The sequence below is a fragment of the Mus musculus genome, chromosome 5, assembly GCF_000001635.26.
Source record: "Mus musculus strain C57BL/6J chromosome 5, GRCm38.p6 C57BL/6J".
NCBI lineage: Eukaryota > Metazoa > Chordata > Mammalia > Rodentia > Muridae > Mus > Mus musculus.
Genome location: NC_000071.6, coordinates 52,531,174 through 52,544,591, shown reverse-complemented (window position 1 = coordinate 52,544,591; position 13,418 = coordinate 52,531,174). Strand labels below are relative to the sequence as shown.

The 13,418-nt window shown below is 47.0% G+C and overlaps 1 protein-coding gene across 3 annotated transcripts in view; it reads left to right on the top strand.

Moving 5' to 3' along the window:
• Lgi2 (leucine-rich repeat LGI family, member 2) overlaps nucleotides 1-11,075 on the top strand; it is a 32,790-nt gene extending 21,715 nt beyond the window's left edge. For all 3 annotated transcript variants that reach the window (NM_144945.3, NM_001310604.1, XM_006503965.3), the window contains one exon: nucleotides 5,812-11,075. In NM_144945.3, coding sequence (NP_659194.1) covers nucleotides 5,812-6,629 — 818 coding nt within the window. In that variant the 3' untranslated portion in view covers nucleotides 6,630-11,075. The remainder of the gene's footprint in view (nucleotides 1-5,811) is intronic.
• Nucleotides 11,076-13,418: the final 2,343 nt, after the last annotated feature.

The following is a 13,418-nucleotide window of genomic DNA, read 5'->3' as shown; positions in this document are numbered from 1 at the left end:
CCAGAGATTCATGTCTCTTGGTTAAGATTTTATTTTTAAAACTCTAGCACTGGTAGCAACTGTAAATCACTCGTTCTTCATGCATTCTTTATTGGGCATTTCTCTGAGCTAGCTGCATTCTAGCTGGTGGGGACATAGTATTTGGGCAAGATCATTAATGTTCAGAGGTTTCTTTCATCTGCCCAGTGGGAATTTTGTGGCTTCTATTTCATCAATGAAATGGGATTAGTGTAGTATTGGCCTTGGGGTCTGGAAAGGATGTAATAGGTATTGTGTAGTGGGCAGACCCTGAGGCCAATGGTAGCCTTATCCACTATGGTGGAAATGGAACCAGCTCTCCTCCATCAGAGACCGTACCTTTCTGACTTCAGCTAAGACTTCTGAGACTTTTATAGGCACAGAGAACCCCAGAACTGGCTGAGACTTCTGCGAGTGAATTGTTCAGGCAGGGGAAGAATATGTGCCTGTCCTTGGGAGCTGAAGTTTAGCTTGGTATGAAAGAGTCCTTCTGGCTTGGGTGGTCAGGCAAAGCCATGTGTGGAGCCACTGGCCATAAACAAGAGTAGGGAGAGAGTGGATGGCTCTTGCCTCCTTGGGCAGGACCTTCCTCCTCCATCATCTTGCTCAGTCATGGGTGACTCTAAGCTATTCAGTGTGTTCTCAGTGTGTGCCTGTTAGATGGAGTGTCGGAGGAATCAGAGAGGCACCTGGTTTCTCTTCTGGGGCCCTGGTAAGGTGTTCCTTTGTCTCCAGTGAGAAAATTCGTGTTCACATCAATGCCCACGGCTTCCTCTCCTCCTTTCTCACTCTTTTTGTATTTTTGTTGTTTTGTGACTTCTACGTGTTCAAACTTGTAATCTTTGTTCCTATACTAACAGGCAGACAGTCAGACAATCAGACAGACAGAGAGACATATGAGTGTATATTGAGTGTATACACACACACACACACACACACACACACACACACGCACACGCACACGCGCGCACACACACACACACTCAATCTCTATTGCTACTGACATACTCGTAGGTTGGTCATCTGGGCCATGGGATTGAAATCCTTCTCTAGGACAGACAGACTTCTAAGGCCTCCCTTAGGGATAGGGACCTCTTTAGCCAGCCTTTCCACCCCAGGGAAAAGTGAAGCTTGATTTAGAATTGCTGTTTATAGAGTGGGAGTTCTTGAAGAGCCATGTTGGTAGTTCAAGCCCTAAAGCCTTAGAAAAGACACCCAACATTTATGCTAGCAGATTTTTACATGTGAGAATACTGTCAGAGGTTTTAAAAGCATGTTTATTTAATGGTATGTGGAAGGAATTATCAATAATGAAACACATTCGAACGGCTTTGTCCTGTAGTATAGGATCAGTTAAATAGGATTTGGTGCATTCATGTGGTATAATGTTGCATAGTGCTGTGGGTTTTTTTCTCTTTTAGTTTTATTATACTTTATTTTTATGAGTGTTTTGCCTCCCTATTTGTATGTGCCCCACTTGCATTCCTGGTGACCACAGAACCCAGAAGATGGCATAAGATCCCTGGAACTGGAATTACAGATGGCTGCAATGTGGGTGCTTGGAACCTAACCTGGGGTCCTCTGGAAAGCAAAACAAAATAAAAACAAAAACAAAAACCATCAAATGCTCTTAAACTCTAAGCCATCTCTCCAGCACCAACACATAGTAATTAAAAAAAAAATCCAGTTGTAGAAGATAGCTAACTGCACATGGGTTCAGTGAAAAAAGTAGGTTCTAAGGATGGGAGAGCGCTCAGTTGGGAAAGCGTTGCTGGCAAGGATGAGAACCTGAGTTTGATCCTCAGAACCCACATTAAGAAAAAAAAAAAAAAGACAGATGTGGTGCCTTGTGCTTATAATGTCAGCTCTGAGGAGGCAGAGACAGCTGGATGCCTGGGGCTTGCAATGAGAAATGATAACCAGGCACACATGTACATATATGATAACCAGATATTCATACACATAAAAGCAGATTTTTTTAAAGCAGGTATATAGTATAACCCCCAATGTTTTTTTAAAAAGCATATTTGATATAGTGATATATAGATATTGATAATAGACTAAAGATTAAGGAAATATATCAAAATATTAACATTTACCCGTTAATGTTGGTTTCAGCATAGGTTTTAATTTTGGGTGTGTCCTTTTGGTACTTTAGTGATGGAGTACGGGTGATCTAGACTTAAAACCCAGGTGCAATCACATATGGCTATGTGACTTTCTATGAACTGCTTAGCTCTTCTGAGTCTCGTTGGCAAGATGAACATGCTGGTAGGACTTGTACTGTCTCCAGCAGTGCCTGGGAAGAGGAAGCAGACAGGAACAGGTCCTTAGGATGGGACCTGCTTACGAGGACCCGCTTCCCTAAGTCTTACCCGTGGTGATTTCAGTTTTTGCTTTGGTGAACCTCACTTTTGCCCTCAGAAAAATACAATTCAAGAGTTTGTTTTAAACAAAGGCAAGAGATCAGGTTGCGGGAAGTTCAGAACAATAAAAGAGAGAAAAACAAATACCTTTCTGAAAGCCACTGATTAGCCCCAAAGCTAATCTTTAGGACAGAAATTGGGTCATTATCCTTGTAATTTACAGACCAGATTCACTTTGGTCAAATTACCAGGAAAATTAAAAGACAAAACGGTATTACGATCTCGAAGGAGGGGCAGTCATCTTTGGTAGGTGGCCTTCTTCAGTGGGGGATGGGAATCCAGTGTAGAGAGAATGCCCGTGGCAACCCAGAGCAGAGTGGGAGTGGGTCCCTTGTGATACTGAGCTGGGTCTCAGACTACTGTAAACTCCACAGGCATTTCTGAACTGTGGGAAAGCGTTAAGAGGTGAGGGATGTCTTGAGATTGTCAGGACAGTTCAGTTACTTCACTTATCGTGTGATGCCAGCCACTCCTGTGTGCCAGCACCATGCACTAAGGGTCTTGTATACCCTTTGATGTCTTCAGAGGCCCTGAGGACACCCCCTGCCCCATGGAGGCATGCAGTGCAAAACACCATCTCCACCACTTCTTGTGTACTGTGCTGTGTGGTGTTAGGTATACTGGCATTGTGGGCGATCAGTTTTCATGTCTCTTTTACAGTGTAGCTACTACACAGTAGCTCTTCCCCTCTTCATCCCATTATGTCCAGTCTTTGTGCCTGTGACTCCACCTGCAGGAGGACTGATGGCTTTGTCCATTCATGGCTGGCTTTATGCACTTAGCAGAATGTCCTCGAGGCTAGTCCAGGTTGTACCAAGCATCGGGCTTTCTTTCTTTTTGGAGGTTGAATACTATTCTTGGTGTCCATGGACCACAGTTGGTTTATCCCTTCATCTGTCTGTGGAAGCGTGGATATAGCATCCACCTTTCAGCTGCTGTGTGTAATGATGCTTTCAGTCAGACTGTCTTGGTATATTTAGTGCTGCTATTACAGGGAGGCGTATAAGCAACAGAAATTTCTTTCTCAAGTTCTGGAGTCTGAGCCATCCAAGATCAAGAGACCAGCAGATTTTATGTCTGGTGCAAGATCACCCATCATGGCTGTGCATATGTGTGTGGTATATGAGTGCTTCCATGTGTGAGTGCAGGCACATGCGTACCACATTGCATGTGTGGAGGTCAGACGAAAACTTTGGATGTCCATCCTTGCCTGTCGTGGTGTTCAAGACAGATTTCTCTTTTGTTGTTTGTCTGCACCAGGCTAGCTAGCTGGAGAGTTTCCCCTGTCTCCATCTCCCATCTTGCTATAGGAGCACGGGGACTGTAGGACCTGGGGATTTGACCTCAGATCCTTGTGCTTATGCCCAGAGCCACTTCCCTAGTCTCTCAGTGCAACTGCACCCCACTCCAGTCCTGCCCAAGTCTCTTCATGGTGAAAGGGCAGAAGGGGGTCCCTAGTGTTTCTTTTGTCAGGGTAGTTCTGATCATGAGTGGCCTAGTTACTGCTCCAGACCCCTACTTCCTGGCACAGTTCCCTCAAAGTTGTTATAGATGGAGAAATCCCTACTCCTGAAGTCCCCCTAGCCCCAGCCATGGCAGAAATCTTTGCTCTCCTGAGGAAGAAAAGCTCACAGAGGGGCACAGCTAGAACGAGCACTCTGTTTATTTTTTAACAGGAGGGTAAGAGAAAGTAAATATGCCCACTAGAATGGAGGCCAGGCCCAGCCAAGCAGCCTGGCAGTAAGCCATCTCTACATCTGGACTTCTAATCCTTGACTTAACCAATCTCCAGCGATTCACCCTTGGGGTGACTTAGGGTGGTCCCTTTTCTAAAATAGCTTGAGGAATATTTTTTTTGAATCATTTTCATCCACAATTCAGTCTGTTATTAAATGTCTTTGATGCACAAATGCATCGAAATGCAAGAAAGGTGTAACTATCAGTGCAGTTGACAAGTTTACTCAGAGAAAGGGCAGTGGTTCATGCTCCCTGTCTTAGCTTGGATTTCTAGTGATGATGTGATGAAACACCATGATCAAAGCGACTGGGAAGAGGAAGGGGTTTATTCAGCATCACGGATTATCATCAAAGGGAGTCAGGAGAGTAACTCAAGCCAGGCAGGAACCTGGGGATGGGAGCTGATGCAGATGGCCATGGAGGGTGCTGCTCCCTGTGGGTTTGTCAGCCTGCTTTTTTATAGAACCCAGGACCACCAGTCCAGAGATAGCATCACCCATAATGGGCTGGGCCCTCCCCCACCAATATTAATTAAGAAAATACCCTACAGTCTTGCTCATAGTGTTATCTTACAGAGGCATTTTCTTAACTGAAGCTCCCTCCTCTCTGGTGGCTCTAGCTTGTGTCAAGTTGACATAAAACTGGCCAGGACATTCCCCAAAGAGGAATCTGTGGGATTGTGGGTTCTGGCCAAGACTGGCTTGGTTGGTTTTCCTAGAGCCCTGCCTCTCCTCTCATGTGGTTTGTTTGGCTGTCTTAGACCCCAGCTGCAAGCTCTCTTCTGTATTTTCCCCAATGTTCCCAGGGACTGCTCTGGTTGGCTTTTGTCAACTTGACACAAATCTAAACATATCTGGGAAGAGGAAACTGTATCCATAAGACTGTCCTGAAGGCATGTGTATCTGTACATCTGTACAACATCTTCTTGATTGATGATTGATATTGGGGGAGGTTGTCCAACTCACTGTGGGTGGTGCCACTCCTGGGGAGGTGGTCCTGGATGGTATAAAAAAAAGCAGGTTGAGCAAACCCACAAGGATCAAGGTGGTAAGCTGCCTTCCTCCATAGTTTCTGCTCGAATTCCTACCTTCAGGTTCCTGCCCTGCCTTCCTTCAGTGATGAACTGTAATATGGACCCAGATGATCAAATAAAGCCTTTCCTCCCAAAGTTGCTCTTGGTCATGGTCATGGTCATGGTATCTTTATCACAGCAATAGAAGCCATACCTAAGACACCAACCTCACTGTTCAACCCTAACATTTGATTTAAACACAACCAAGGTCAGGTTTCTAGAGCCCTGGCTTTCCTTTGGTCTGCTTGGCTGTTTCAGACCCCAACTGCAAGTCGCCTTCTTCATCTTTCCCAATGGTCCCTTTGGAAGTGACTAAAATGAACATTTGGTCTCTCAATTTAGTATCCAGGTATCTCTTCCAGGCCTTGCTTTAAGCTTTTTTGGGTTTGTATCAAGAAATAGAATTGTCATTTGGCCAGTCTAGGTTTAAGTTCACAAGAAAGCACACGGTGTCTTATACACAGTACCTTTAGGCCAGCGGTGCCTGATCCATGGTCCGGAGGGAGATTTACCACTCACTGCAGTCACACTAACGTCTTCTCTTTCTTTTGGCCACAGGCCAGTCCATCGTGGGCTGCAAGGCCATCCTCATTGACGACCAGGTCTTTGTGGTGGTGGCCCAGCTCTTCGGTGGCTCTCACATTTACAAATACGACGAGAGCTGGACCAAGTTTGTCAAGTTCCAAGACATAGAGGTGTCTCGGATTTCCAAGCCCAACGACATTGAGCTGTTCGAGATCGACGACGAGACCTTCTTCATCATCGCCGACAGCTCCAAAGCGGGGCTGTCCACAGTTTACAAGTGGAACAGCAAAGGGTTTTACTCCTACCAGTCACTACATGAGTGGTTCAGGGACACAGATGCGGAGTTTGTTGACATCGACGGGAAGTCTCACCTCATCCTGTCTAGCCGCTCCCAGGTCCCCATCATCCTGCAGTGGAATAAAAGTTCCAAGAAGTTTGTCCCCCATGGTGACATCCCCAATATGGAGGATGTGCTGGCTGTGAAGAGCTTCCGGATGCAGAACACCCTCTACCTTTCCCTCACCCGTTTCATTGGGGACTCGCGGGTCATGCGTTGGAACAGTAAGCAGTTTGTGGAGGTCCAGGCTCTTCCTTCCCGGGGGGCTATGACCTTGCAACCCTTCTCCTTCAAAGATAACCACTACCTGGCCCTGGGGAGTGACTACACGTTCTCACAGATCTACCAGTGGGATAAAGAGAAACAGCAGTTTAAAAAGTTTAAAGAAATCTATGTGCAGGCGCCTCGGTCCTTCACAGCCGTCTCCACCGACAGGAGAGATTTCTTTTTTGCATCCAGTTTCAAAGGGAAGACAAAGATTTTTGAACATATCATTGTTGATTTAAGTTTGTGAAGGTGTGACTAGAAGCATTTCAAAGATGTGTAGTGTTAGCTCTCACAAGAGAGACAGGACCAAGAAGAAATAATAATAATAATAAAAAAATCATAAAATAAGCCAGGCTCAGAGCTCTGAAACTAAAATTCACAATGCACTGGGGGAAATAGTTAGACATTTTCAAACTTTTAGGATTCACATTTTAACCAGGGATTGCATTTTTCTTTTGGCTGATTGCATGAGAGGCCTATGCTGCTGTTTACAAGCGACATCTTAAAGCCTGTAATATCTGAGACAGGAGCGCAGCATCTTTACCATCTAGAAGGCAGTGTGCTTCTACTTTAATTTCAATAAAAAAGGATAAAACAGACAAGATGGGCCAGCCCTTCTAGTGAAATTAAGACAAGAGACCCCCACCCATCTAACTCCACTGACCTTTCCATTCCTATTAAGATAGGAATTAAGAAATTAAGAAAAACTGATAAGGCAGTCTTTCAATTAAGAACTGGTAAAGCCAAAGTGAGCTGAAAAGATTTGCTGATTGTTTGTTTGAAAATCTTAGAACACTCCACAGTGCTATTTTGAGCCATCCTAGTTTCCTGAAAGTCATGGCCAGGCCAGTCTTCCAGAATCTTCCTTAGAGTAGAACCTTGGCTCTGCCCTCATCAGGGTCGATCTCTGTCATGAGTATGCTCATAGGTTAATGTTTAACATCGTTTCCTCTGCCACAGAGAAAATATTCTGGTGACACGTGTCTAGGCCAGCCTGGAATGTGCCCAAGATGAAGGGATTTCCCTGTGTGTGTGTGTGTGTGTGTGTGTGTGTGTGTGTGTGTGTGTGGTTTAAAGGTAACCCTCGAGGTGGCTGGAGCAATCATGTGTGTTTGATGTTATCCGTTGAGCGCTCAAATCTCTGAGCCGTTCCTTTTAGTTTGTGGGTAACTGGCAGGCAGGCCAAAGGCTGACTGGTGCTTTTCATCTGTCCCTTAGAGGGATGGAACAGGTGTTCCCATCTCCTGGGCATTGGGTAGGGTTTTTGAAGTGAGATTTTACGGAGTCAGAGGGCACTTAACTCAGATCTCCATGTGCTTTGAGACCCAGAGGGGGTCCTTTGATTGTTGCATGTCTTTGCCCTCTGGACAACTTAATATTTCAAGTAATTGATTCAATAGCAGTCTGCCTACCTGCCCACCTGCCTCCCTTCCTCCTGGAACAGTCCTTTGTTAAGTTGTAGGTGTGCACAGTGGCTGGCTCGTGCGGCCCTGCAGAAGTTTCTGAACATACAAAAGTCAAAATCACGGGAACACACCTCCCTCCTCCAGCACGCTAGCAATAGGAGGCAGGTCGTGCGCTAGTGCTGGGGTATCTGATAGAGCTTCAGGCGAGACCAGCTGGAACCAGATGAGCGTAATCTCATAGGCCAGGTCTGTGTGTGGGACCAGGTGGCTTATTTCAAAATAGGCCTCCTGTGGGGACAGCAGGGAAATGCTTGGGGTCTGGTTGTGTAGATGGTTGCACAGTGGATATTCTGTCTAAGCAGCTGCTTTAGGGGAGTGTTTTGCAGAGTCCCACTGCAGCACGATGTCGTTTTAATGGTCATCCTCGCTGTAGCTAGGTAGAGGGTACCCCACAAATGCGAATGAGTCTGTTGTCTCCTGACTGTAAGCAGCAGGGGATGATTGGTACGCCATACTGGAGAGCTATGCATTGATGGTAATCAGCACTCCTGGCTGATGCTTCCAGCCTAGGGGGAATCAAGGACTTTAATGAACTCTGGCTCTATAGTGTGGTTGCTTAGACTGCTGGTGCTAAATGCCAAGCAAATAGAAAGAGCGGTCTGTTTTAATGCTCTAAGCGTAAATGACACGTATGCGTTCTTCGCCTTCTTTTGTCTTCTTGGTTCATTTGGCTTGCCCATGAGTTCCTGGCTCTCCCTATTGGAGGCTGGAAGTGTGATGGTTGCTTTTCCTTTCTCTGAAGAACTGGTGAGCCATGTTCCTCCATACATGGGTCCTGCAGACAGGCACGTAGCACTAATGTCAGGCAGAGAGAACACCTTTGCTTCTCACCGCTTGTAGAGGAACCCACAGGGGCATCTCTCAGAGTGCCACCTCTACAGAGCCTGGTACCAGCTTCTCTGTGCTTCCTCACAGGGTGAAGCCATGGCCATTGCTTAGAGTTCAAAAAGCCAAGATATGTGGGGTTTGACTTGGGGGTGGGGCAGGCTGTCAGACCCGGATGAAGCATTTGGGGAGTGAAAAAGACCCTGGTGGGTGGTGCAGCAGGGGTATGAGAGGACCAGCAATCGAGTTTTCTTTTTAAGACAAGTTTATACCAGACTGGAGTCTGCAGCCTTCTGAGTCCTGCGCTATGGGAGGAGATATTTGTTCTGGCCAACTTAACGAAGGAACATAGATGTTCTTGGCATAAGGTGGGAAGCTCTGCTTCATTAATCTTACTGCTCTCTCCCAAGAATCCCTGAAGTTTTAAGCAGTTTCTGCAAAATGCTTTCTTCCAGTAAAATAACAAAACCCACCCACACAGCTATAACAAGAGCCCAAGGCAGAGAAATGCATAGGACTGTCCAGCTGAGGGGGACTGGTCTCTCCTTCCCCCTCCTTCCTGCTCTCCCCCTTCCTCCCTCCCTCCCCCCTCCCTCTCTTCCTTCCTCCCTCCTCATTTCTTCTTTCTTTCCTTCCCAACACCCATGCACTGACATCTGCTCAGCCCGCCCTTTGTCCGTCTCTGCAGCTGGCTTCAGAAGATGATCCCTCCAATCAGTCCTGCGGCTTTAAGGCCATAACCTAAAGCAAGGGTTAGTCCTCAGACTCTGTAGGATCCGCAGTAGATTTCTATAAAGACTAAAAATAAACCTTAGGGCTGACAAGCACTTTGTTCCTGGGCTGTGGATAAGATCAGCTCGCATCCCGGAAGCTTCCTGTCATTCCCGCCTGTGCATCTGTGTTCTGCTCACGTGTCACATGTAGCTCTTTGGTTTACGGAGGGCAGGTGTTATTCTAATTTCATAGAGAAGGAAATAGACACAGAACCGAAGTAGATGGCCTGCCTGAGATTATCCGGTTTTAAGCAGCAAAGCTAGAACTTTCCCGTGGACGACAGGTGCTGCATTTTCTCTTTCTAATGCTCTGCTGTGCCCACCCAAAGTCAGACTCTGTTACCATGACAGTGAAGACAGCAGCAGTTCTTGTAGATTACGTACAAGCAGAATGAAGAGCCAGGGGTGAAAGTCATGCCTGACACACACCGTTCAATCGTCAATGCCATCGAACAACTAGCAAGCACCTCAGAACTGTGGGGCATGCCTAGCCAGGCTTGAGAAAGCCTTCCAGAAGTGGTGGATGGCTTCAGTTGTCTAGCGAGGATTTCTAGCCGGCATGACTGTGTCTTCTCACATATAGCCATGGAGGGAATACTGAGGCTAGACACATCTGGTTCTTGTCATGGTGTCTACCAGATACGATGAGTTCTAGGAGAGAGAAATTAAAAACCCCAACTCAGGAGCAATGGTGAATTGCTCCGGGCCAGTGTTGTGTTCTTCTCGTGGAATGAGGCTGCATGTTTTTAGGGGAAAAAAAATCAATATGAGGTTCTACAAGCTGAGCCTCTGGGAGTGCTCACGATGGAGATTTCTCTGGCTTAGGGGACTCCAGGCAAACCAGAGGAAGGTCTGCAGGAAGGGCTCTGGTTTGCATGCCCCCTAAAGGAAGCCTTGAGCCAGCTTCCCGAGTCTTCTGCAGGAGACTCGCTCCTTGTGTGACTTCACTCCTTGCTTCCTTAGGCAGGGCCAAGGGTTGTGTTCGACAGCGTGCCAGAGCAGAGTCAGCAACCTAGCAGCGGGTGCAAAGAATAGGGTGGTTTAGACCTGGGGCGCCATGGGAAAAGTGGGGGAGGCGTGCAGGGCAGATGGTTTGGGAGTGGATGCTTTGTGGGGGAAGGAGGAATGAGCTTGAAAGAGCAATGATAACTTCCGTTGCCTTAGCAGAGGGTAGGATGGCCAGGCACATCCGTAGCATGCCAATCACTGAACAGCATCCACTGTAATGCTGATTCAGACAACAGTGACATCACTGGGCCACTGGGCTCTCAGCCGAGCACTCTGCTCTTTACCCTGTCTCATTGCTTGCGCCAGCAGCCACCTCTTTCTAGCGGGGAAACTATGCGTTCCCTATCCAACCCCCTGACTATCAGGAATGTATGAGAACTGTGATAAACTAGTCCAATATGCCGTTTGGTACTGTTTTTATGTCTTTTAAATGCACAACTTAGGTGAAATAATACTTTATACGTGTATGGACGTGGATTTTACAGTGGACGGACAATGCTGGATGTGTTTTAAAGCTGTATCTACTTAGCTCTTTTTGGAAAATAGATTGGACACATGATATGCCTCTTGATTCTTCTATATATTCTGTAATCCTGTGAATAAAAAGTAGTAAATGCCTAACACCGCTTTGATCTCTGGTCTACTTTTAAAGAATGGATGCACCCACCGGATGGCAGAGCTGAAGGGTGATACAGAGAGCAGTTGGGGAGGGGGGGTTGGGAGGATGGAGAGGCTTATGTGGCTGCTTTGCTGTTTAAACAGAAGATAGGCACCATGGGGACGGTTTGGTTTTTCACTTGGAAACTAAGAATTTTTCTAAAAGCCATTAAATATTCGCTGAAGAACGTGCTACCTGATCTGTGGTCTCTGAAGCCTGCTGGGTGGTCTGGGGGGCGGTTCAAGAATCTCTCAGGAGCTTGTGGTTACCTGGGACAATTAGAGGGAGGGACCTCAGCCCTCTGTGTGTCTAGGGTCTAAGTGACGCATAGAGGTCTATAACACATGGCTGTCACATGTACCTTAGCCTCAGACCCGTTGGTGTACCTGGACAAAGGAAGGGTCAACAGCCTAATTTACATAACGGAGACAATACCTACTGTGTGCGGAGCACTCTGATGTGCCGTGAAATTTCATAAAAAGTACTTAGGTGTAGTTCACTTGCTCATAGACAGCTGTGTTGCTAGTTGAGCGACAACAACAAATCACTAGGGGTCATAAGTAGACAGATGACTGCCCAGGCCTGACACAGTACCAGCTTTCTATTGCTACAGTTGTACCCCAGTCCCAGGGGCAGGAGCCCAGGCATGGCATAGCTGGTGCCTCTGTTCAAGGTCCCCTAGGACTGTGTGTGGAATCCCCCAGAGAACCAGCTTGTTCACGTCGTAGAATTGACTTTCTCATGATTGGAATGTGGGAGTCCCCATCTCCTTGCTGGCCTTTGGTTGGGGGCCTCATTCAGCACCGAGAGCCCACCCCCAGGCCCCTGCCCTTCTCCGGTGTTCCTTCAGCCCCATATCTGTGGGCTTCTCCAGGTCCTCTGGAGCCCAGAAGAGAAAACCCAACACTTTGGCCTGGTTTTATTGCTTTGATGCAGGTCACAGACTCTGCTCTCATCCCTTGAAGGTCTCTATGAGGACACAGTTTATGGGGACTTCATCAGAACAAGCCCCAACCATCAACTGGCATTCTCTCAGACCCAGGGCAACAGGAGCTGTACATAGAGCTGATTCTTAGGGACAAGGTCATCATGGGCCACAGGAAATACCTTAGTGACAGAAAGATACCAGAGAAAGTCTTTTGGATTCTTATTCTGTTGTTTCATGTTTGTGAAGTGCGGAAAAGAAACATAAATCTCCAAGCCTGCAAGCCTGGAGCTCATTAAGGCAGCGGCAGGTCTTGACACCCTGGTGTGGTTGGTCTTGGATATCTTCGAGGCTTGGCAACCCCAATAGAGGCAAAGACACTTTCCTTCTTCATTCATCAGAGCACTAATTGAAGCTGAACTGTCTGGGAAGAATTGGAGCCCCAAGAGATGTGCCACCGTCACTGATCAACTGGCTGTACAATTGACTGGTACCTGCCTCCTAGACTGGACACTCCTTTACTACCAGGTCTAATTGGCACAGATGACTTTAAAAAACAAACAAACAAACAAACAAACAAACACCCCTCTGGTAGCAGAGGTGAAGCTGAAGGCATCCCACAAACCCAACCTTCTGGCCTCCGCTCCAGGCAGCCTCTCCTTAAGTGTGAACTTCTGGTCCTGTCTGGAGTCAGGCAGCAAACCAGGCAGGAAGTCTGTGGGGGGTATAAGGCTTCCTCAGGCGGTAGCTTAGCCATCTCTGACCACTCTAGAACCTTCTATATAGACCTCTGGGTGTCTGGTCCAAGAGGCTTCCAACGGACAGGAGGGGAAGGACAGCTGGGTTTCCCTCAGGGCAAGAGGAGAAAGTTTAGCTCACTGAATCAAGACTGACATTGCCCCCACCCCTCAAGATGGCACAGAGTTCAGAGCCCCGTCTTAGTTCCAGGTTGGGTGAGAGATAGTCACTGCAAACAACCCAGTTTGCTCAGGGAGGGCATCATAGTCAAAGGCAACAATGAACCAGGGGAGGGGCTTCGGGTAAAGAGCCACTTTGGATGCTTGTCCCCCCCAAGACTCCCATGTTCGTGTTCTTCAGTCTTCCATGAATGGTGGACACACTGCAGTTCCATAAGGTTTGTTTTTGAATTTCATGTTTACCTCCTTTCCTAGTCCCTTTATATCATACAGCATCTTGGATCTTACATCCCACGAAAATCCCAAGTCTCTTGTCTATCCGACTCTTTCTAGCTAATTCTGAGTTCTCACCATGTGACTCGGGCTAACACTCAGAATTCACAAGTCCTTAATACAGGCAGGCAGAGCTCTGTGAGTTTTGAAGCCTGGTCTACACATAGCCCTAGTCAGCCAATGAGGGAGAG